At 40.5% G+C, this 24,620-nt stretch overlaps 1 protein-coding gene across 1 annotated transcript in view; it reads left to right on the top strand.

Moving 5' to 3' along the window:
* KCNMB4 (potassium calcium-activated channel subfamily M regulatory beta subunit 4) overlaps window positions 1-24,169 on the top strand; it is a 58,765-nt gene extending 34,596 nt beyond the window's left edge. Inside the window, exon 3 of the mRNA XM_044227963.1 lies at window positions 23,642-24,169. Coding sequence (XP_044083898.1) covers window positions 23,642-23,810 — 169 coding nt within the window. The 3' untranslated portion in view covers window positions 23,811-24,169. The remainder of the gene's footprint in view (window positions 1-23,641) is intronic.
* The last annotated feature ends 451 nt before the right edge of the window (window positions 24,170-24,620 follow it).

Genomic DNA, 24,620 nt, shown 5'->3' with positions numbered 1-24,620 from the left:
TAGGCACCTGGCATTTACATTTCTCCTCTACCAGTTATTAACTCTGTGACCTTGGGTAGATTGTGCAACTTTCTGATCTTAGTTTCCTCATCTGTGAAGTGAAGATAACATTGTCCATCCTAAGGGTTTGGTTTTATTTTATTTTGTTTTTGGTAAGGATCATAGCGGCCCAACAGCGAGTACTTAGTAAATGTATGTGTTTCTCTTCCCTTGCCTTGCCAATTCCTAGGGTAGAAACAACAATTCAGGGAGCAGCCTGGTTACTCACTGACAAGGCTGAATGAGGTGTCGAATGAATAAGCAATAAGGGTTTTATAAATGAGCAAAGCAAAACAGAACACAAACACAAAATAAGTAAAAAGAAGAGATTCCATTGTAAAAAAAAAAAAAAAAAAAAGGACTATCTTGTACTTGTGATACTGCACAGATATATCTTGAGTTTTAAGTTCATTCAAGGTATGTTTATCCAGGGATGCCTGGGTGGCTCAGTGGGTTAAGCTTCTGCCTTCGGCTCAGGGTCCTGGGATCAAGCCCCGCGTTGGGCTCTCTGTTCAGCAGGGAGCCTGCTTCCCCCTCTATCTCTGCCTGCTGCTCTGCCTATTTGTGATCTCTCTTTCTCTGTTAAATAAATAAATAAATAAAATCTTAAAAAAAAAAAAAGTATGTTTATCCAATAGTATATATTTTTAAATTTAATTTACCCTTAGCATTTTAGAGAAAGATGAACATTAGGGCCTGACCTTAAATTACGGTAGAGTGCTCTTTAGAGCACAGCTTGAAAGCTATTAAAATACAATATTAAAAGCAACCAATTAGAAGACTGCTCACCCACTTGGGCTTAGTTTTCTTATTTTAAAGTTTGATGGACTGATAGATTAAAGATCTCTAAGATTCCCTTAAGCTCTTGAATTCTATGGTTTTGTGATTCTCTGATTCTGAAGGCTTGTACACACAATTGCAACAGCTTAAGATGCCAGATAAAAGCTGAATGGTGAAAGAGAAAGAAAATTAGCAAAGCACTAAGTGGTTAATAGTCTGGAGCCGTTTATTGGGGGGAGCAGACAGTCTTCCTACCTCAAGAGTAATTGAGTTTCATGATGATGACACTGAGTCATCCAAAAAAGGTTAAATTTGTTTCAATGTGCTCTCCATAAAAGGTAAGGGAATGCAAGTTGGTGCAGCCTCTTTGGAGAAGTGTGGAGATTCCTCAAGAAATTAAAAATAGCGCTTCCCTATGACCCTGCAATTGCACTCCTGGGTATTTACCCCAAAGATACAGATATCGTGAAAAGAAGGGCCATCTGTACCCCAATGTTTATAGCAGCAATGGCCACAGTCGCCAAACTATGGAAAGAACCAAGATGCCCTTCAACGGATGAATGGATAAGGAAGATGTGGTCCATATACACTATGGAGTATTATGCCTCCATCAGAAAGGTTGAATACCCAACTTTTGTAGCAACATGGACTGGACTGGAAGAGATTATGCTGAGTGAAATAAGTCAAGCAGAGAGAGTCAATTATCATATGGTTTCACTTATTTGTGGAGCATAACAAATAGCATGGAGGACAAGGGGCGTTAGAGAGGAGTAGGGAATTTGGGTAAATTGGAAGGGGAGGTGAACCATGAGAGACTATGGACTCTGAAAAACAGTCTGAGGGGTTTGAAGTGGCGGGGGGGTGGGAGGTTGGGGTACCAGGTGGTGGGTATTATAGAGGGCACGGCTTGCATGGAGCACTGGGTGTGGTGAAAAAATAATGAATACTGTTTTTCTGAAAATAAATAAATTGGAAAAAAAAAGGTAAGGGAATGTGTAAGGCATTTTTGGAAAGATTTTAATGGATAATATTTTAGTATTTATGTTAGTTTTTATTCAGCTGGGAAGGTTAAACTTCAGTTGTTTGGAAAATTCACTTATTGAATATTTACTTTCTCTTCTAGAAGTGAACTGTTACTTTAGGGGCTACAAAGGTCTTCCCAGTACAAAATTGTTCATCACTCTTTTCTCATGGTTTTACCCTTTTCTTTGTCCTTGATTTCATTCATAACCTCACCATCATTTCAGTCACTCACTTTCATTTATTCCACAGGCCTTTCTTAATCACCTGCTATGTTTCAGGCAGCAGATACAAAGATAATAAGATAATAAGACTTTGTCTCTATGTTCAAGGAACTCTTTGACTAGTGTGAAAGACACTGATGTAAATAAATAATTGGAGGGGCGCCTGGGTGGGTCAGTGGGTTAATAAGCCTCTGCCTTCGGCTCCGATCATGATCTCAGGGTTCTGGGATCGAGCCCCACATCAGGCTCTCTGCTCAGCGGGGAACCTGCTTCCTCCTCTCTCTCTCTACCTGCCTCTCTATCTATTTGTGATCTCTCTCTATATATCAAATAAATAAAATCTTAAAAATAAATAAATAAATAAATAATTTGGAATGCGGTATAGTAAGTTCTATAACGAGAATGATATAGAATGTAGGTATAGGTATAGATATAGCTTTATAGGGAAAGTTTGGGTTGAGTTTTAGAGTGACTAGGACTTCTCCAGACAAATGAAGGCCAGGGAAAGGCATTTCAGGGAAAATGATAGAATGTTAGCAGACACTACAGTCTGTAGTGTCATGGGCGACTGGAAGAAATGTAAGGAGCTTTATATACTTGGAAAGTGCATTAGGGAGAAAAGCGTAGATGAACCTGAAGGGGTTGAATCAGATAATACTACTGTGCTCTTATGCCGTGCTAAGTGTTCTAGACTTTATGTGTGGCGGAGGAGTGACAGTCATGTTCATGTTTTAGAAATACCAGTCTGGTGGCTGTGTGGGGGATAGCCTTTTGCAGCAGCCTCCCCAAGGGCTGAGAAGAGCTTGGGCCAAGGCAGAATTAGTGGAGGAAGGAAGGGAGGGAATGGACATGAGACTTCCCAGGAAGTGGAATCCACCCACTTAGAGATTCATGTGATGCATGATGGGGCAGGTCAAGAAGAGGACAGAACTGGATAATTCTAGCTTTCTGTCCTGGATGAGTGTATTGGACGCAATATCCGCCAGGGGGTTCTGGGAGAGCTTCTGCTTTCCTGCTGTAAGTACCACTGCTTCCTGTTTTCACCCCCTTGTTTTGGCAGAAAAGTGGAGAGAGGTGGCTTGAGGCCAGGAGCCCAGAAACCACTGGGCAGCCTTGATATGGCATGAATAAGGAAGGACATCCATACACTGAAAAGAGTAGAGCAAAAAGAAAGAGCCAACCTCCCAGCACCATCGTTGAGCAACTCCCCTCCCCTGGCCTGCCGACCTCCGGGTTTCTTGTTATGTGAAACAAAGACCACTTACATGCTCATATACATACCTCTGTGTACATTTATAACCTATATGGTGAAGAACAGTTGGTCAATTGTAGATGAGTTTCATAATGTCTTTGCATTTGTTTTTGTCTTATGAAGCCCTAAAACCAGATTTCTTTTAATATATTTATATGGTGAATTTGATTGTTTCATTTGCTTCTAAGTTTTCCTTTGTTTTTTTTATAGGACAAATTACTAAAGAAAAAGCTTCATCTTTGCAGGCAGACCTCTTGGGATATAGATGGGGAAAAAAATGTATATATAAAGATAGAAGCTGATATTTTGAACAAATTCCACAGGGAAATTTTATTGAGTTTTGAATGAATTACTAAATACTAGACTTGCTCTGTGATAAAAATGCAAGTTTTTTTTTTTTTTAAAGATTTTATTTATTTATTTGAGAGAGAGAGACAGTGAGAGAGAGCATGAGCGAGGAGAAGGTCAGAGAGCGAAGCAGACTCCCCGTGGAGCGGGGAGCCCGATGTGGGACTCGATCCCGGGACTCCAGGATCACGCCCTGAGCCGAAGGCAGTCGTCCAACCAACTGAGCCACCCAGGCGTCAAGTTTTAATAGAGCTTTTTACTTTTGGTTTCTGTTGACTCTGAAAAAAAATATTTCTTATAATGTGTTATTAAAGAAGAGACTGGTTCTGTAGTAAAACTTTAAAAGAACATATTGGCTTTCTCTTTAGGCATCAAATCCAGTGATAAATCTTGAGCCCTAAAGAATAAAACAGTGAATCTGGAATCTTACCCAAATTGAATCTTTTCCATATACATTTGTGTCTGGTTACATATTAAGGGAGATTACATCAGAACTAAAAGCTCTCTCTAGTCTCAAAATTTGTACTTAAAAAAAAAAGAAAGAAAGAAAGTGGTGACTGCCGTGGCTTCTCCATGTAGGCCACGGACTATGCGTGGAACTCACTGCACTGTTTTTTCAAAGTCTGACATCCAAACAGTGGTATGTTGCTTTTGATACAAACCTGAGGGCTTGTTTTCTGATGGTGATTCAAAGTGTTTTTACACTTGCAGATTAATCTAACAGCTTTGATCATGGGGCAATAAAGCTAAGAATTGGGCGTTATTAAATCGCTTTTCATTTAAGATGGTGGATGCAGCTTTGTGATACAAAGCTCTGGGGGAATTTGGAAGGAAAACTACAAGAACCAGAGGACAAGTAGGTCACAGCAGCATCGTCAGAGGGCGGAATGCAGGGCAGGGCTGTGCCTCAGGAGACTTCTGTTCTAACCATAGCTCTCTTTGCTATTGGGTGTGTGACCTTGGGCTACTTACTGGGGAGCTCGTGCCTCAGTTTCGTCTCAGATAAGAGAGGGCCAGATCCAGCCTCTAGCACAGGGAGAGGGTATCCGTTCACTCCAGCCCAAAGCCAGTCCCATTTTTTGGGAAAGTATTTTCCATTCTCTATTTGAACAGCTCTGGTGACCATGGACACATCACCCCTCCCTGAGGAAGCCCATTAATATTTCCAAACATTTTTAGTTGTTAGCAACTCATCTGGGAAGTATCTAACCTAGGCCCCTCCGTAGCTACAGAAGGTAGATCAGAGGTCGGCAGGGACCGGGAGGAGGAGGGAAATGGGATTTACTGCCTAATGGCTTCAGGGCTGTTGAAGAAGTTTTGGAAGATACTGATACTGGTGAGGGTTACACAACACCATGAATGTAATTGATGCTACTAAGTTGTGTACTTAAAATGACCACTTTTTTATTATACACATTTTACCACATCAAAAGCCATTTCATCTTGGTTAATGCTGTGGCTTCAGGGGGAAGGTCAAGCGTCTCGAGTTTTACAGCAGAGGAAATGCTCTTTCAGGTCACATGGCCATGGAAGTGCCGGCTGAGGATCCAAACCTGAGACCTTGACCCTCAGACCGTAGGTGTCCTAGGGTCCACACTTCCATCACTGTTGTCACTGTTGGTAACGCTCTTCTCACTATGCTGGGAGCTGGCCTCTATAGGGGAGGGCAGAACGTTCCTGCCACTGTCGTTCAGTCTAGAGACTAAAGCTCACTTAATGGGGCCTGACGTAGCACTGCTTGTCTGGGCAGCCACAGCACACTGTTGATTCCTACAGAGCTTGTTATTAATCAAACTGCGTCCTCCCACATCTGCTTTATACGTGCTGCCCTTACAACAGCCCCCCTCCTCACCTAAACCCCCGAGGATGGTATTTGGGATTTAAATGCAAGAATTTAAAATGTATCCCTATTTAAATAGGCATTGCTTTTTCTGATTCTTTCATCCTCTTATGATTATTTTGAATCTTGATTCTGGCACACATCATATTTGTTATTTCTTTCATCATAAAATGTTAATCTAATTGTAAATTTTTTTTTTTTTTTTAGATTTATGTAGTTATTTATTTGACAGAGAGAGAGAGCGCATGCACAAGCTGGGGGAGAGGCACAGGGAGAGGGAGGAGCAGACTCCCCACTGAGCACGGAGCCAATGTGGGGCTTGATCCCAGGACCCTGGAATCATGACCTGAGCCAAAGGCAGATGCGTAACCAACTGAGGCACACAAGTGCCCCCTAACTGTAAATCAAAATGACTTCAATTCCCTTGTTTAAGTTATTGATAAAAATGCTGGAAAGGACTGGGTCACAGACACCTGACTGGTTAGCTAGTGGTCTTCCCCTGGCTTTCCCCAGGAATGAAGAGCCCCTTCATATAGTGTTTATTCTGTTCCAGAAACTGTTTAAGTGCTCCATACGTTGAATATCATTGAGTCTGTGGAGCACCCCTACGAGGTGATATTGTCACAGTCGTCACTTCATACATAAGAGAATGAAGTACGGAGAAGGTAAACAGCTTGTCTGAGTCACACAGCTGCCAAGTGGCAGAAGCAAGATTCAAACCCATAGGCTCTCTGCTTCCAGAGTCCGTGTTCTGAAACTCTGCTGTCCTGCCACTGGTATGGGCCAGGATTCCAGCCCGTACTGGGGTAGGATAACATAAGGAACTCAGTGAAATCTGGTCACCGAGATTGCTGCCATAACATTCTTTAAATGTACCACTGGTTGGCAAAATAATATGAAATGCCAGACCGAAGGACCGGTGTTTTGTGTGTGCTCAGTCTTCTCTCAGGAAACTTGGGTTCTGAACTCCTGTTCTTTCATTTCTGCTCCAAAGATACCTCTTTTTACTTCCCCAGGCCCTCCTCTTTTCTTACCTCTGCATTTTGTACAAACGTTCATTGCATTTGGAACTGTATTTCAACAACAAACCAGAAACATTTACAGAGTGCTTAGCAGGCACAGAGGGCATTGCGCCGGGTGATGGGAACACAGACATGGGCAGATAGGGCTCCTGCCTTCTGCCCACCCCCACCCCCACTGATGGGGGGGAGCAACCACATGAGGCCAGCTCTGGGGCCTGCCCCATTGTAGGTGTTGTGCCAGTGCTGTGCAATGGCTAGTTGGAAGAGAATCAAGTACCAAGAAAGTCTTTTAAGATGCTCAGGTGTGCATCCACACACCGTTTTTGTGCTTGAGACTAAGAGGGGACTAATTTTGACATCATGTCTGCTTACTTAGCCACACTGTAGGGTCCCCAGCCCTTACCTGGGTGTTTTGGTCAGCTTAGGCTAAATTGTGCTGTGCTAACAACTTGAAAATCTGTGTAGCTCATAACCGTGAGAATTTATTTCCTGTTTACTGTACCTGTCTTGGGTTATAAACAACTTTGCTCCATGTGTTATCACTTCTGGACCCTGGCTGAAGACATCAGCCCCCATCTGGGACATGAATACCAGTCTCATTGCAGAGAAAAAGGAAACAGATTTCCCCGGGGATACACATGCCTATAATTTTTAGTGATTTTCAAACTCTTGTTTAGTCCCAACAATCTGATGGCGGCCACTTACATGTGTTTTCTTGAGTTTTGAATATCACATGTTACCAGGGTAAATTCAAATTACTGACATATCCGAGAGAAACTTTAAGATTGATTGATAGGACCTTTTTAATTAGTCACACTTATAAAAATTCTGTTGTTTAAGTCATCACTTTGTTATGCGTATTTCTCTCTACAACTTCTGTTTTTCAAATAGCAATTTATCAGGAAAAGAGCTTTGCCATTAATTTAACTAATTTTACTGTGTAGAAATATTTCCGTGTGTGTTCAGTGCACTATTCCAAGAGAAATAATTGCTTAACAGATTATAGCAAAAATGAATATGAAGCTATTATTCATGTTCTCTTTACTATATATTTTAGCGGTTAGGATAAAGGCTTCATTGCCTTTTTGATAGAAATGCTAATCTATTTCTATCTTCCTACATGCAGCAGCAAAGTATATCTACTCTGCTAATTACCTAATTAAAAAACCCCAACAATTTGGTGCAAAATACATGTTAGTATAATGAGTTCTTAACAGTTGGGAAGCTTCTAGAATGACAATATTGTACTAGGAGGTAACCCTGTTTCCTTTGAACTTTTATAATAATAAAGAAGATATGCATTTCACCGAAGGTACATTTTTTTCTCTTCAGAGCTGTTGGAGCCAGGCTGTTGGGAGAGGTATATAAAAGAAAATCAATTGTGCTGACTGGCGAATTTTTCTTTATTGAGGATCTAATTACAGGGAATTGGAATTCTCTGAATCAGATGTTAATGATTCCTAGGAGTAAGTTTGAGGACTGGGATACAGGATCTCCTTCAGAGGTTTGGGGAAAATAGAATGTCTCTTCATCCACTTGGGCTATTTGGTATTGGCTGCACCCGGTGCTGGCCACCTTGCTAGCGCAATGGGTCTGGGACAGCGCTGTGGTGGGGGAGTGGAGTGAGAGACGTCTTCTTGAGCAGGAGGAAAGCATCTAAGTGGGGGTGGGGCCAGTGAGTTGAAGGAGCAAGAACCACCAGTGACTGTAGTTATGATCACGGGGGTGGGTTGGATGTGCTAGAGATGGATTTTTAAATAAACAGGAAGAAAAGAAATTCTGTAATGACAAAAGACTAGTAACCATGATCAATTCCTCTTAGAATTTTCTGAAAATAGTTGGCACAGTCTGTAAAAGTACAGGCAGATACACATGACTATTTATGCAGATCCATCTATGGTATTTAGGATTGCAAGCCAATCCAAGCGGGCCTTTGAGAGAATTCCTATGAAGTCTAAGATCTTGCTTCCTCCCAGCTCCTTCGCCCCTCCGATTTGCTGAACTGAAACTCTGTGGCACTGGATTTTCATTCCCTTCTCATTACACTTAACATTTACTGTGCTCTCACTTTGAGCTTAGCACAGCATGATGCTCTTCTAGGTGTGAGAACCATTGGAAAAAATCCAGGCTTTGTGGATTGAGCAGAGCCACTGAGACCACCAAGCCTTGTCAGGGCATTTGCATTTGAGTCATGGGTGGGTGAATGAGCCCTGATTGCTCTGGCCCTACAGATATTCTACTAGTTAAGGAGCCTCCGCCATCTTGATTTTATGTCAAAAACCATGGGGAAAATGTTCCTCAACCTCCTTTTAAATACCACATTTCACTGCACACGATGTTCAGATGGTAAGAAGACACGTTGACATTTGGGGGGATTCCTTACCCGCCTTATTTCCTTGAGAACCAAACTCTGAAGCTCTTGCCAACCTTACAAACACCCAATGGAATCCCTGCTTGTGTGCGTATTTTGGGTGCATCAGTATGTTTGTCATTTCTCCCTGGAAACGGTTTCTCACACCCACGTTGCAAGTGTGTGATCTGTGATTATATCCTCTGCTAGTTTTCTGTGTCCTCTGTGCATGGAGCAAGGGCTGAGAACACGACTTAGCTTAGGGAAATGATAAAAAACGTGGTTGTTAAAGTGATCTTCCAGAAGTCTTTTCTATGTGTGGTGCCTATGCTGAGTACAACCCATGACTTCCTTTTTTCGAAACGCTGGAGTTGGTTTGAACACTAGGCTCTCCGGTTCATGGTTTTAGATGGACGTACAACACTGGCTCAACTTTTTCAGTCCTTGGATATCACCTTATTTCATTCCAAAGGGGAGCCTCTACCTTGTTTTTGAGGATTTTGAGAAAAAAGCACGTAATCACCTTGTTCACGGACTGTCCCTTCGGCGTGTGCAGCCTTTTCTATAACGAGAGTTTCTCTTCTTTGGTATTGGCTTCCAAAGTGAATGAGAGGCCCTCTTGTTTTGTTTTGATCAGTGAGGGGAATGTTGGGATGCCCTGGTTTAATTAGTGCTATTTGTTCTAGGCTCTTCCAGCTCTGGTTTGTTTAGGAAGTCCTTTCTGTATCATATTCTCAAACATGCTGGCTTACTATGCGCATCATTGATAATTAAGAATGAGTTTCTCTGAATAAGGAATTGACAAACAGAAGGGTATTTTGAGCATTAACATCCTAAATCAACATTTCCATTTTCTGAGCATGTTTCTCCAGGAATAGTTATTGTTGAAATGGAAAATGGACTCTGAATGATTTCCTTTGGGAAACACAATGGCCTACCCTTAAACTTCCCCACTTCTTGCTAAAATATGATTTAATTAATACATTATTGATCTTCAAATATGAGAAAAATAATTGTATGGAACAGGATGAGGTTTTTTTTTCTTTTTTTTAAAGATTTATTTATTTATATATTTATTTTTCAGAGAGAGAGAGAGAGAGAGAGCGCACGAGCACAAGCAGGCAGAGTGGCAGGCAGAGGCAGAGAGAGAAGCAGGCTCCCTGCTGAGCAAGGAGCCTGATGTGGGACTCGATCCTAGGACCCTGGGGTCATGACCTGAGCCAAAGGCAGCAGAAATTGCAAAACTGTTTTTATAAAATAGAAATATAGGGATCAGAAATCAATGATAAGAGCCTGGGTGTCTCAGTGGGTTTAAAGCCTCTGCCTTTGGCTCGGGTCATGGTCTTGGGGTCCTGGGATTGGGCCCCGCATCGGGCTGTCTGCTCCGCAGGGAGCCTGCTTCCCCCTCTCTCTGCCTGCCTCTCTGCCTACTTGTGATCTCTGCTTGTCAAATAAATAAATAAAATCTTTAAAAAAATAAATAAAATGACATGAAGTTCTGATCAAACTGTATACTTACTACCTCTCTTTCCACATGTGAAAATTCTACCTCAGTTTTTAAGTTCAGAATTTTAAAAAAGATCTGAAGGATAGTTAATGGAGATAAAGTTAAAAAGGTCAAACTTACGATGTAGTCTAGGTCTGTGGTTAAAATTAAAATGGTGAATTACTAGTGACATATTGTTTCCTGAAAGATCTGAATAAAGAAGAATCAAGAATATTTGAACACCGGCTAAGGAATAAGATTTGAAAAGGAAATAGCAAAGATGTACTACTAAGACAGCAAGGAAATCTGATAGAAAATGAGGTGTTCTATTGGGGAGGGTATGTGCTATGGTGAGTGCTGTGAAGTGTGTAAACCTGGTGTTTCACAGACTTGTACCCCTGGGGCTAATAATACATTATATGTTTATAAAAAATTAAAAAATCATAAAAAAAAAAGAAAGAAAGAAAGAAAATGAGGTGTCCTTACGGAGAATTTCAGTGAAGAAGGTCCTTCAATGATATGGTTAGGAGCAGCAGGTGGTGAGGAAAACAATGGAGCTCTAAGGAGGCAAAGGTGCAATGGAAGGAAAATGGTGTGGATGAAGAAAAGAGAAGTGTTGTTAACATCTTTGGGCAGGTGTGGTTTTTTTTTTCTTAGAGCTTTTTTTTTAATAACTGTATTTTTTTTTAAGATTTTATTTATTTGACAGACAGAGATCACAAGTAGGCAGAGAGAGAGGGGGAAGCAGGCTCCCTGCTGAGCAGAGAGCCCAATGTGGGGCTCCATCCCAGGACCCTGAGATCATGACCTGAGCCGGAGGCAGAGGCTTTAACCCACCTAGGCACCCCATGGGCAGGTGTGTTTTGTACGTAAATGCCTTTGTCGTAATAAAAGGGCAAATCTTGAGAAAACAATGAAAAAGTAAATATTTTTTTAGCGTTTATTTTTATTTTTAATTGAAGTGTAGTTGGCATATAAGATTATGTTAGTTTCAGGTGTCCAACGTAGTGATTCCACAATTCTTACAATATGAGATGCTCAGCACAGGAAGTACAGTTACCATTTGTGGCCATGCAAAGCTATTACAATAGTATCGACTATATTTCTAATGCTGTGCTCGTGACTTATTTATTTTATAACTGCAAGTTTGTACCTTTTAGTATTTCTTATAACTCAGTTTGGGATACTAGACAGGAGTTTCATCATCTAATGTTTTGTTTTGGATGCTTCTGTTGATGCTTTATTTTCAGTGAGTAATTAGGGCAAGTGGTAGAAAGCTTGTGTTAGTAAAGAACTGTTTATAACATGGGATAGCAGTTTATGGTAGTGAGCTTGTCTAAATACTAGTTCCCAAAGATATCGGAATCTTAATCCCCCTCGATTTGTGTCACTTTACCTTGTTACCTTACATTACCATATATGGTAAAAGGGACTTTGCAGATGGGATTAAATAAAGGATCTTGATATGGAAAGTTACACCCTAAATTCAAACACAGGGTCTTTATAAGAGGGAGGTAGGGACACAGGAGTAGTAGTAGATTTGGCTCTGGAAGCTAGAGGTTGGAGTGATGCCATATAGCATCATGAACCAACGAATGTAGGAAACTACTGGAAGCTGGAAAAGGCAAGGAAACAAACAGATTCTCCCCTAGAGCATCCAGAAGGAATAGCCCTGCCAACACCTTAATTTTAGCCCAGTGAATCAGATATCAGACTTCTGACCTCCAGCACTGTGAGAGAAGAAATTTGCATTGATTTAAGCTACTAAATTTGTTACAGCAGCAGTGAAAACATACAAGTAGTAATTTAGAGATAGGTCCAAGTGTAACTGACTTTTACAATGAATGACTGTGAGCTTTCCTTCAACTCTAAGCTTTGAAAATGCCACAAATTTTCCAAAATTCTGGTTCTGTCTTGTTATGTTCTGTAGGTTGACAATTTCATTTTAGTTTCCAACGTTAGGAAACTTGGATATGGACTTGATTTGAGGTGGTAATGAAAAACTCAGTTCAGTCTCCTACTGTGCATTTTTACCCCTCATATAGAACACTTCCACTTCTGGCACTTCTCATCCCTGAAGGTGTGGGGTTCTTCCGCACTACACCAGGCGGTTCTCCACAATACCAGCCTGGTGTCCTACAAGGTAATTCAATTCTGACACCATCCACTGGTACATAGTGCCAGTTCCCACAGGTTAAGGGTTCAGTCTCACAAAACTGTCCCCCACTTCAGATGCCAGTTGCAAGTAGTAGGTCCCCAGGTTACCCATGATTTTTGTCTGACATGGCTACCAGTTAGAACTTCCCACGACTTTCTCCTCACGTTCGATTAAATTTTCTAGAAGGGCTCACAGAACTCAGGAAGCACACACGTTTACTGGTTTATCAAAAGATATGATTGGGACGCCTGGGTGGTGCAGTTGGTTGGACGACTGCCTTCGGCTCAGGGCGTGATCCTGGAGTCCCGGGATCGAGTCCCACATCAGGATCCCAGCTCCATGGGGAGTCTGCTTCGCTCTCTGACCTTCTCCTCGCTCATGCTCTCTCTCACTGTCTCTCTCTCTCAAATAAATAAATAAAATCTTTAAAAAAAAAAAGATATGATAAAGGATACACATAAATAGCCAGATAAAGAGATAAGAAGGACCTTGACCCAGGAGCTTCTGTCCTTGGGGAGTTGGTGTGTGTCACCCACCTGGTGGTGTGTGTGTGTTCCCCACACCAGCTCACTGAACCCTGTACTACCGGGATCTTTACAGAGGCTTTCTCACATAAATGTGATCAATTATTAACTCCATCTCCAGCCCCTCTTTAGAGAAGTGGGATGTGGAGGGAGGGTGGTGGGGCTGAAAGTTTGAAGCTTCAAATCATGGCTTGATCTTTCTGGTGACCATCCCCCATCCAGGAGCCCTCCAGGTGCCTTTCTAGAGTTCCTTCATTAGAACAAAAGATGCTCTTAGTGCTCTCATCACTAAGAATTTTCAAGGGCTTTAGGAGTCTTGTGTCAGGAGCCAGGGCCAGAGACCAATTATAGACGTGTCTTATCTCATAGAGGCCATCTTTGTTGTGTATGGTTTTATAGAAAAATGCTTTCCACATTAATACCCTCATCTGATCTTTCTAATAAGGGTTTTATTAACCATTTTACAAATGAGGAAGCTGAGCCTTGGTCAGATAAGTCAATGGCCCAGAGTCAGTGGAGAGTCAGAACTCCCTCTGCCTGTCTTCTGAAAATATAAAGCCAGTGTTCTCTCTTGGGGACCCATAGCTCCCTGTTGGACTTTTGAGTCTCTATCTGGGGACCTCATTGTATTGAGAAAGCAGTGATGATGTGATGAAATTTCATAGAACTATATTCTTTCCTGAGAAAAGGAAAGGTGGAACATATTTACTTATTAATTTTTAGAGAGAGAGAGCACACAGGAATGAGTGAGGGGGAGGGGCAGGAGAAGAGGCAGAGAGAGAATCTCAAGCAGACTCCCCACTGAGCACAGAGCCCAACCTGGGGCTCCATCTCAGTTATGAGCCCCCAATTTGTAATGATAACTGTTATTACCACCCCTTACTGGATTATTAAATACTTGCTGCGAAGCAGGCATCTGCCTAAGCCTTCCGCATACTTTCTCTCATTGACTCCTCAGGACCACCCTGTAAGGTACAGGTTATTAGCGCCACTTCACAGTTGAAAAAATTAAGACATGAGATTAAGTATTTCTCTTTTTCTTTTTGGTTGAAGTATTTTTCCTAAAATCATGCAGTTAGCAAGTTATAAATCCCATATTTAAACCCAGGTTTGTCTAACTCAAGTTCATGTTCTGAAACCCTGCCCTACACTTGCAAGGCTACTCAGGACTTATCATCGTGGGGGGGGGGACTTCCTATTTATAATTAATTCAACCCTTTATTGCTCCAAAATAACACACCTGCCAGTTTGCTGTGTATTCTGCCAAAGCTAAATGCACATTTTTCTCTCTAGAAACTGCAGGTCTGAGGCTTGATTTAATTCCCATTGAGAAGAATAGGCAAGCTTGAGGAACAACTCAAACAATTAAATATTACAACTCTAAGTTCACCTAACTGGAGAAAAGAGTTCAGAAAATGTAAGGGTATTAATAATCTTTATAGATCTAGGAGCAGCCTTTCATCCATAGATAGGAACTATCTGTGGAGCAAAGCTATGATGTTGATAGAATACTTTGCAAGCTTTTAGAAGCCCTTATCACAATATCATTGCTGAAATCGAGTGGGCAAAAATGGGCTCATGATAGAACTAATCATCACAAAGAATACTGCAAAGGATCTCTATGTTCTGGTCTCTGTATTCCCACTGTAATTTATAGCATAACTTGATACAGCTTTCTGATTAGCTGTCCATGAGTCTTCCCGTGGTCATATAAGAAGACAAGCATACTTTTCTCTTGCCAAGGTTTTAAAATTGCTTCTAACACAACTAAACACATTGGCTAATTACTCTCAATAAGGATAGCTTTGTGCCAAAACCAAAAATTCAGTGTTTCTATCAGCCAATCTTTAGTGTCTTTTGGTAGGAAAACAAAAAAAGAAACTTTTGAAATCCTTTAAAAATCATCAGTCAGTACATGAAGTCATAATTCAGTCCCTTTCCAGAAAGCCCACAGAGTCTTGCTGAAAATTAAAATATTTAGTGATAGCCACATCAAGGTTTTTCTAGTTCAGAAGTCAGTGTCAGCAATTCCTGCCTGAAAACTTTCTATGCCATCATTGCCTCTTACGTGTGATGTTTCAGTTAAATATCTGTTGAGATACATTTGAGACTTCAGAGAAAAACCTTCAAAGGCTGTCTGAAACCTAGCTCCAAGGAGACAAAATTATCTGGGAATGAGTGCATGTCAGGTTTTTGGTTTCCATTATAAAATACCATTTTGTCACTTCCGTGTCAGGAATCTAACCTGACAATAGACTCCCCTTCAACCAGTAAGGTAGAATTCTTGTCAGTGATTTCACTTGAAGGATTGGCTCTTCAGTTATGTCAAAAACCAAGCTGATACATTTGATATTCAAGAAGCATTAAGGTCGGGGCACCTGGGTGGCTCAGTGGGTTGAGCCTCTGCCTTCAGCTCAGGTCATGATCTCGGGGTCCTGGGATCAAGCCCCGCATCAGGCCCCCTGCTTGGCGGGGAGCCTGCTTCCTCCTCCTCTCTCTCTCTCTCTCTCTCTCTCTGCATGCCTCTCTGCCTACTTTGATCTCTCTGTCAAATAAATAAATAAAATCTTTAAAAAAAAAAAAAGAAGCATTAAGGTCTGATTCCCAGATGTGAGTAATTATTAGCATCGCCTGGAAAACTATTTAAAACCTCAGTCTGGGGGCACAGACTGACTCTTGATTTATGCTCAGGTCGTGATCTCAGGGTCTTAGGATCAAGCCTCAGGTTAGGCTCCATGCTCAGTGTGCAGTCTGCTTGTCCCTTTCCCTCTGCTCCACCCTCCCCCCAAACTTGTTTTCTCCCACTCAAATAAATAAATAAAATCTTAAAAGCAAAAAAACCCCACCTCAGTCTGATTCAGTAGACCTGAGACTTTGGAATTAGTATTATAAAAACTCCTCACATGATTTCATTAGCCAGCTTCATAAAGCTGCTCTTGGACTTTCAGATGTGTTACGCAAATTACACAATTACAAATTACTTCATGTAAAAATGCACACCATCTCATTAGGAAGGGAGCCCTAGTAAAAAGTTTGTTCTGATGAATTGGCATGCTTCCCTTTTTTTATATAATGGCAGCCGTGTAAGACATCGCTGTCCTTTCCCCCTTGGGGACAGGGATGCTCAGAGGTGAGTTCTACTTACACATAAGGTAGGAGCTCTTCTTAGCCTTGGACTTCTGTTTTGTTCTGTTTTCTCATCCTGATTACACTGTATTAGCTCTTTACTGTTGGTTGAAGAGTTTTATTTTACTTAAGCCTTTTGTTTTTATTATCTATTTAAGATTCTTTTTAAAAGTAGGTCATATTATAAATAATAGACGATGTTTAGAGCAGGAATAGAGAGGACCTATTCAAAAGGTTTGGAGGATGAAATGACATTTTTTATGTCATCTGACTATGCTGCTCTACCAGAGGCCTGGCATGTTGGACTGACATTATGCCTGCAGAATTGTATTATGACTGGATATGATGAAGCCTTTGTAGACTTTAAGATTTCCACAAAATACACAAGCACAAAGACCTGTAATGATGTACTATGTTCTTTCTCATAGAAATATGGATGAAGCTGACCACTAAAAAACTTTCCAAAGTTTATTGAATACATGATATGTAAATGTAGATAACTGCTACTACTCTAAGAAGGTCTTAAGGAGTGCTCTAAAGATTGATAGAATTTAGCAAGATAAAATAAATTAGAAATGTGGAAAAATAAGGGGTCTGGCTAGCACAACAAAGTTGTATAATCTTGCTAAGGCAAGCCAAAATTTGAACTTTCTAACAGCCTATATAAAAAGGAAAATTCTCTGCTCAGATAAGCAAAAAGTTGTTGTGATAATAAATCTAAAAAGATTTTTACTTTTGGGACACACTGGTGGCTTAATTGACTCCTAGTTTTGGTTCAGGTCATAGTCTTAGGGTTATGAGATCCAGCATGTGTGTGCACTCTCTCTCTCTCTCTCTAAAATAAATAAATCTTTAAAAAAAAAAGATTTCTACTTTCTATAGGATCTTATTGAGAAAATACTTGGAAGTAGATCATCTTTTCTCTTCACTGGTACAGTTATCATTATGGGATACTAGTAACTTATTACATAGTTCAGATTTAACATGAACTTTGAGATACATTTAAGAAACTTTCCATCCCATTAAAAAAAGGGGTCACCATTTTCTCTCCCTGTCAGCCAAAAGAACAGGTATTGAGAGTTGGAAGAAATCTTATTTGGTGAGACAAAGTCAAAGGGAATGTATTTTTTATATTTAGGATGATATACACCCAATCTTTGTCTTTTTTATCTGGTACATTGCTGTTAATCTGTGGGGTGCCTTCTGCTTCCTCCCCTACCCTATTTACTCCCCACCCCTTCTCTCCTCCTGTCTTAACCCAGGACAACTTTATGATTGTATCTTCTTCCCAAAAGTATGTGGAGGCCAAGAAAATAACCTGGACACAAGACTTAATCAGACAGTTTCAGAAATAGCCAGCTAAGTAGCTTTTTATGTTTCACACCAGTTTTTTTTTTATTTATTTTTTCACCATTCAAGCTTTACCCAGTCCCTCCTAAACCTGGTTATATATTGGAATTCCCCAGGAGTTTCTCAAAAATGCAGCTGTCTGGATCCCCAACCTCATTTTTTGATGCAGTCAACCAGGACTTGAAATTCAGGAAGTTGCATTTCAGAAAATACCAGAAGTGGTTTAAAGTTGAGAAAAGCTGGCCAAGGGGCAAATAGTACAGGTTTAAAAAGTCACACAGATAGGATTTCAAAACACTGTGTTATTATTTTATGCTGTGTAATCTTGAGTAAACTCTTTCTTTGCCTCAGTTTCTTTGATTGTTACATGACAATTAAAAGATTTTCCATTATTGGGTTATTTTAAGGATCAAGTGAGATTAAATGTCCTACCAGATCACCTGGAGGATAGTCCTTAACTTCCCAAAAGTATGTGGAGGCCAAGAAAATAACCTGGACATAAGACCTAATAAATTAAGTTAAGGACTTAATAAATGCTAACTATTTAATTATATACCTACAACAGACTTTCAAACCTCGACTCAGGGTAGGGCTAGCCCTTAGGAAAGTATTTCTAAGGGTACTCACAACACTTTCTCTTGTTTTATGATACTTGTACCCCCGTGCCCCCCGCCGATTTACAAGTGCTTTCCATTAGTGTTTCTACATATCCCAAAATAAATCCCATGTTTACTTTTTTGAAGTCCACAAATACAGAGTGATAACACTCTTTTTTTGTATACCTCCTCATCACCATCCTGATTAGACTCCATATGATATGCAGATCTCATCAGGCCATTTATCCAGTTTGCCAAATATTGCAAAAGTAATTTTTTTAGAGACTGGAGGGAGGGGTAAAAGGGGAGGGAGAGAGAATCTTAAGCAGGCTCCATGCTGAGCATGGAGCCCAACACAGGGCTCGATCTCAAGACTCTGAGATCAAGACCTGAGCTGAAATCAGGAGTCAGATGCTTAACCAACTGAGCCATTCAAACACCCTGAAAATAGTAATTTTTTTTTTAAAGTTCCTCTTTAGTCCTACCATTATAGAATTATGGAAAACTGAATTCTAAAAGCAGAGCTGCCTGATCAAATTGGAGGAAACTTAGGTAGGGGAGTGCTTTAAATTAAGACACTGAAGTCCTAGTTTGAATGAACCAGACTTTAATTGTGTCACAAGGATCACTTTAGAGATAATCTCGGTAAATCCTATTAACTGAATAATGAAGTGAAGCATTCCTGTGCAGAGAAATCCATTTTTCCTGACAGGGAGGAAAAACTATTCCCTCCCCCCTTCTCAGATTCATAGTCCGGGGCTCTGTAAATTAGACAGATAAAAGACAGGCTAACAAGAGAAAAACAGACATTTATTAACAAGTGCATTTTGGGTCCACGTGGAAGTTCTGAGTGATGTAAAACTCAGAGAGGTCGTTAGAACTTGGGTGATGGGCATTAAGAAGGTCACATGTGGTTATGAGCCCTGGGTGTTATACGCAACTAATGATTATTGAACACTACATCAAAAACTAATGATGTACTCTGTCGGTTAACATAATAATAAAAAATTAATTTAAAAAAGGAACTGGGCTTATGTAACATCTTTAAGGAAAAGATGTACATTTCTAGAGAAATGACAAGGTAGAGGAAAAGGACTTTGAGTTTCTAGGGCAGCAAATCGTAGGAAGGTAAACATATGGTGGGAACTAATGGAAGGTAAGAGCTAGTTAGAAAAGTTTGTTACACAGTTCATCTGATGCTGTTCCTGGACTGATTAAGGTCTAGAATTGTCTCCGATGATTAACTTTTGTCCTTCCTGGGAGAGAGAGGAAGAGGGACACCTTTAAAAATTTCTGTCCCGCTTTTAGGCAAATAGGAGAGCTTTTCCTTTCCTTTCCTTTCCTTTCCTTTTTCGTTTCTTTTCCTCTTCTTTTTTCTTTTCTTTTTTTCTTTCTCTTCCTCTCTTTCTTTCTTTTTAGATTTATTTTAGAGAGAGAGTGAAAGTCAGGGGAGGGGTAGAGAGAGGGAAATAAGCAGACTCCTGGCTGAGCACGGAGCCCAATGCAGGGCTCCATTTTAGGACCGTGAGATGATGACATGAGCCAAAAGCAAGAGTTAGCCACTTAACTGAGAGCCGTCCAGTCGCCCTAAAAGCTTTTCTTGTATCTTCTCAGTTGCCTTCAGCTCAAAATATTCCTTAGGGCAGAGGGGCACATTCTGCCACCCTTCCTTCCCATTGAAGGATAAAATGGGGAAATCTTAGAACTGTATGAACTGGAAAGAGACATTAATTATTTTGAAAGAAATGTGAGCATTTTTATATACTATCTCTGCCTCAAAGAATGCTTTTGAAGCTCTTACACATTCAACATAGCTATTTCAAGTGAATCATGTTTTGTCATTTGAAATATTAAAATAAAATTTTGCCTCAAGTGCTTTTAAAGCAGGTGGAATGCCAAGAAGTTTCCAAATGAAACAAATATCTGGGTCCAGCATTTTCCGTTATTTTCACTCCTTTTTCCCTTTTTTAATTAAATGTTTCAGAGAACATGCATAGTGGCTCAACCACCCTCATCCATCCACGCTCATCTCTTTTCCTGACTCAGCTGTATGATATTGTGGTAAAGATTCAATATGGACACTAGAAAAGGAACACAAAAGAGGAAACTCACTGAAGTATTTTACTGGAAAATTAACTGCAAAACACTTATGGAAATTATATGCAAATTAATGAAAATAGTGTTAAGAATACACATCCCCCCTCTTTTTTTTTTTTGTTACCATTTTAACCATTTGTAAGTGTGCAGTTCTCTTGTATTAAGTACGTTCACATTATTGTGCACCATTGCCCTTAAGAATGAAGGGGAGAAGAATGGAGGGTAGGCAGGAAGGGAGGGAGGAAGGCCATCCCAAGACAACTTTTTAAAAAAATTAGTAACAGTACAGTTTATTTTCTATTTGAGTATAGCTGACATATGCTGTTACGTTAGTTTCAGATGTACGGTACAGTGATTCAAAACTCTATACATTAGGCTGTGCTCACCACAAGTGTAGCTCCCATCTGTCCCCATACAACACTATCACAATACCATTGACTATATCCCCCCTGTATGCCTTTCATTCCCACACCTTTGTTCATTCCCTAACTGGAAGTCTATACCACCTACTCCCCTTTACCCATTTTGCTCATCCTCCCTGCCCCTCCCCTCTGGCAACCACCAATTTGTTTTCTGTGTTTGTAGGCCTGATTTTATTTATGCTTTTTTTTGTTGTATAGATTTCAGATATAAGTAAAATCATATAGTATTTGTCTTTGTCTCACTTATTTCACTTAGCATAAAACCCATCCACATTGTTGCAAATGGTAAGATCTCATATATTTTATGGCTGTATAATATTGTGTGTGTGTGTGTGTTTGTGTGTGTGTGTAAAATATTGTGTTGAGTTCTTCACATATTTTGTATAAGTTCTTTATATATTTGGTATAGTAAGCCCTATTGAATATGCCATTTGAAAATATCTTCTCCCATTCAGTATATATTGCCTTTTTGTTTTGTTGATGGCTTCCTTTGCAAAAAGCTTTTTATTTTGATGTAGTCAGAGGAATCTTAAGAAATCCAGAATAGGGGTGCCTGGGTGGCTCAGTGGGTTAAGCCTCTGCCTTCAGCTCAGATCGTGATCTCAGGGTCCTGGGATCGAGCCCCATGTTGGGCTCTCTGCTCAGCAGGGGGCCTACTTCTCCCTCACCCCCCAACCGCTTGCCTCTCTGCCTACTTATGATCATTCTCGCTCTGTCCAAAAATAAATAAAATCATTCTTTAAAAATTTTTAAATATAAAAAAATTAAAAATTAAAAGAAATCCAGAATTAAGCTAGAAGTATCGCGATTCCAGATTTCAGGATGTGTGCTATCCTACAAAGCTATACTAATCAAAACCGTATGGTACTGGCTCAATAATAGACACATGGGTCAACGGAAGAGAAGAGAGAGGCCAGAAATAATCTTATTGTCAATTAATCTATGGCAAAAGAGGCAATAGGCAACGAACAAAAGTCTCTTCAATAAATAGTGCTGAGAAACCTGGACAGCTAACATGCCAAAGAAGGAAACCGGACCTTTTTCTTTTCTTACATTATACACAAAAATAAACTCAAAATGGATTAAAGACCCAAATGTGACATCTGAAACCAAGACCGCTTTTACTCTCCTTTGCACGCTTGGGTTGAGGCAGCTGACAGTCTTGAGTTCTCCTAGCTGGGAAAAGAATTGTGCCAGGGTCAGAGGTTGGGATTTCAAAGACTATAAAATATGACCTCAACTATATTTACCCTAACTATATTTGGACCTAGAGCTTGAAGTTTCTTGAAATTTTGCATAGATAACAAGCTGCAGTAGGGACAGTTTCCCATCATCAAGAGCAAGTGGTTATTTAGCAACATCTCTCTGTAGAATAATGGGCAATGACGAAGTCAAGGGCCTTACAAGAGAAAATGAAATTGTATTAAAATATATCACAAATGAATGATAGTACACGTCTTGAAGACAGTGGGTTGCTACAGGAATTCAGAAAAAAGAGTAACTTATGCAAGCTGGGATCTTTTGGCTTAACTGTTACAATGGCTCTGCATTCATTTAGTACGGATTTTAATTGAAATCATATGAAATAGGGGCGCCTGGGTGGCTCAATGGGTTAAAGCCTCTGCCTTCAGCTCAGGTCATGATCCCAAGTCCTGGGATTGAGTCCCGCATCTGGCTCTCTGCTCAGCAGGGAGCCTGCTTCTGCGCACGGGCCGCCCCCCCGCCTGCCTCTGCCTCCTTGTGATCTCTGTCAAATAAATAAATAAAATCTTTAAAAAAAAAAAAAAGAAATCATATGAAATAAAATATCAGTAAAAGTATGGGCAAAATCTGAAATGATGCACAAAAAAGGCAAGGATTTTGTAATTCCAAAGTGAATCTGCAGAACTGTTTTTGTTAGCACCACACGATGGCTGCATTATAGATAGAAGAGAAATATCCAACATTCTTTGTCAGCCTTCTGGAAGAATAGGTTTTGCATTATGACAGTGATGATTACTGAGAGCTCCTCAAGAATGCATTTCTTTGCTAAATGCACTGCCCTTGTACTCTAAAGCTTCTGATGTTCTGAGGGCAACTGGACTAATCATTCCGCATCATCTTCTTCCTTGCCTGGAGGAAGCACTGCTGCTCTGGTATAACAGAACAAACCTTCCTGGGGATGACATGGAAATGGCTTGCAAAAAGTAAACCTTGTATATGAAGGCTGAATTCCCAGGCTCTCTCTCTAATGGCTGAAGATGAGAGATCCTGGCTTATGGAATGCGTCTCATCTTCACTTCCCAAGAAGGAGACCAGTGCTGGAATTGAAAATAGAGCCCTGCATTGATAAGATAGAAATACATTGCTAAGGCTTTGCAAACTTTATTAAGAAAGTGGTCAGTGGTTTAAAATGAGCGCTAATCCTCCCCGCCCCCCCACAGAAGCATGGAAAAATGCATTAAATCTAAACATTCACTTGTCTGTTCATTAATAAAAACCTTCCCATAAAGGAGTTGAGTTGACCTGAAGGCTACACGATAGATCTTTCTGATGAGATTCAAACAGTGACTTTCACTGACTCTTTTTGTGAATTATCATCATTTGGGTCCTGCCGAGGTCTAATTTGGGTTTGAGAGTGTCAACCCACAAGTAACTGATTCACGCCACTTTGACCAGCAGACATTAAAGGGTGAGTGAGAAAATGGAATATGTTCAGCAACTTAGAATGGAGGAAAATAATAACGTAAAAGATTGCTACACTTTTGACCTTTCACAACGTGTAAATTATCTTATAAAATAATATGTGAATTTGCACCCATGGCTTGATTCAAGACCTCGGAACTTTCCGTCATGGATCTGAACCTTAAAGTACAGTATTTATAGCCAGAGCGAGGTCTTCACTTTCGGTGATGATTGTTCCCTTTGGGCTAGAAAGAAAGTTGGGCTCCAGGTTGCATGCAGAGTTTTGCTGTGCCAAGGCAGTTGACCCCTCTTTCTTTCTTTCCCATTCTCCACTGTCTTGCAGACCAGATGATGTGCTCCTGCATCGCACGCATGACGAGATTGTCCTCCTGCATTGCTTCCTCTGGCCCGTGGTGACATTTGTGGTGGGTGTTCTCATTGTGGTCCTGACCATCTGCGCCAAGAGCCTGGCAGTGAAAGCAGAAGCCATGAAGAAGCGCAAGTTCTCGTAGAGGGGAGAAGGTTCATGGGAAGCAAAGCCCAGAAGCTGCACCCATCGGCACACATCTCCCTGCAGAGCCTGCTTCCTGGCGCAGGAGATGGAAGGGGCTATGCGAGGTCTCTGAGAGGCTCTAGCCTCGATGGCAGCGGAAACAGGCACAGCTGGAAGACTCGGGACCGCATAGATTGTATGCCATGTGTCGTAGCGATGGCTAAGGGGTCAAGCTCTTAACCTAATGGAGTAGCCATTTCAGAAAACTCTATAAGAAGTTAATTTTCTTTGGAAAGTAACAGTATATAATTGTACAGTGTAGTATACAAACCATTATGATTTATGCTGCCTAAAAATATTAAAATAGAGTGGTCTGTGGTTTGGTTTTTTTTTTTGTTTTTGTTTGTTTGTTTGTTTGTTTTGTTTTGTTTTTTATTTCCTTTTTTATGCTTGGAACACCAGGGTTTAAAAAAAGGGTATCGTGGTCTTCATTTGATTCTGCTAGATTCAGCTTGTACTTAGAGATAAGGAACCCCACACAATTCTTGATCTCACAGTACGATCCTCACTTTCCACTGTTAAAGACTACCTTTTGACTCCTGCTTGAAAAATGAGAAGTGCACTGTCAACTCAGTCTTCAGTCATTTCCATGACTCTTCATCAAGGGATCCTCAAATATTGGGAAAAACCTTTCCTCCAACACTTGCCTTTGGCTCCCCATTATTTGTCACCCGATTATTTCTTAAGAGAGAGGGACAGTTCTGAACAAGTTCTTCCCTAGCTCTCTGCCCCTTTAGTCCTGTGTCCCTGTTGTGTTTGATGGATTTTT

The sequence above is a fragment of the Neovison vison genome, chromosome 12 (genome assembly GCF_020171115.1).
Source record: "Neovison vison isolate M4711 chromosome 12, ASM_NN_V1, whole genome shotgun sequence".
Lineage (NCBI taxonomy): Eukaryota > Metazoa > Chordata > Mammalia > Carnivora > Mustelidae > Neogale > Neogale vison.
This window is presented reverse-complemented; position numbering and strand designations above follow the sequence as displayed.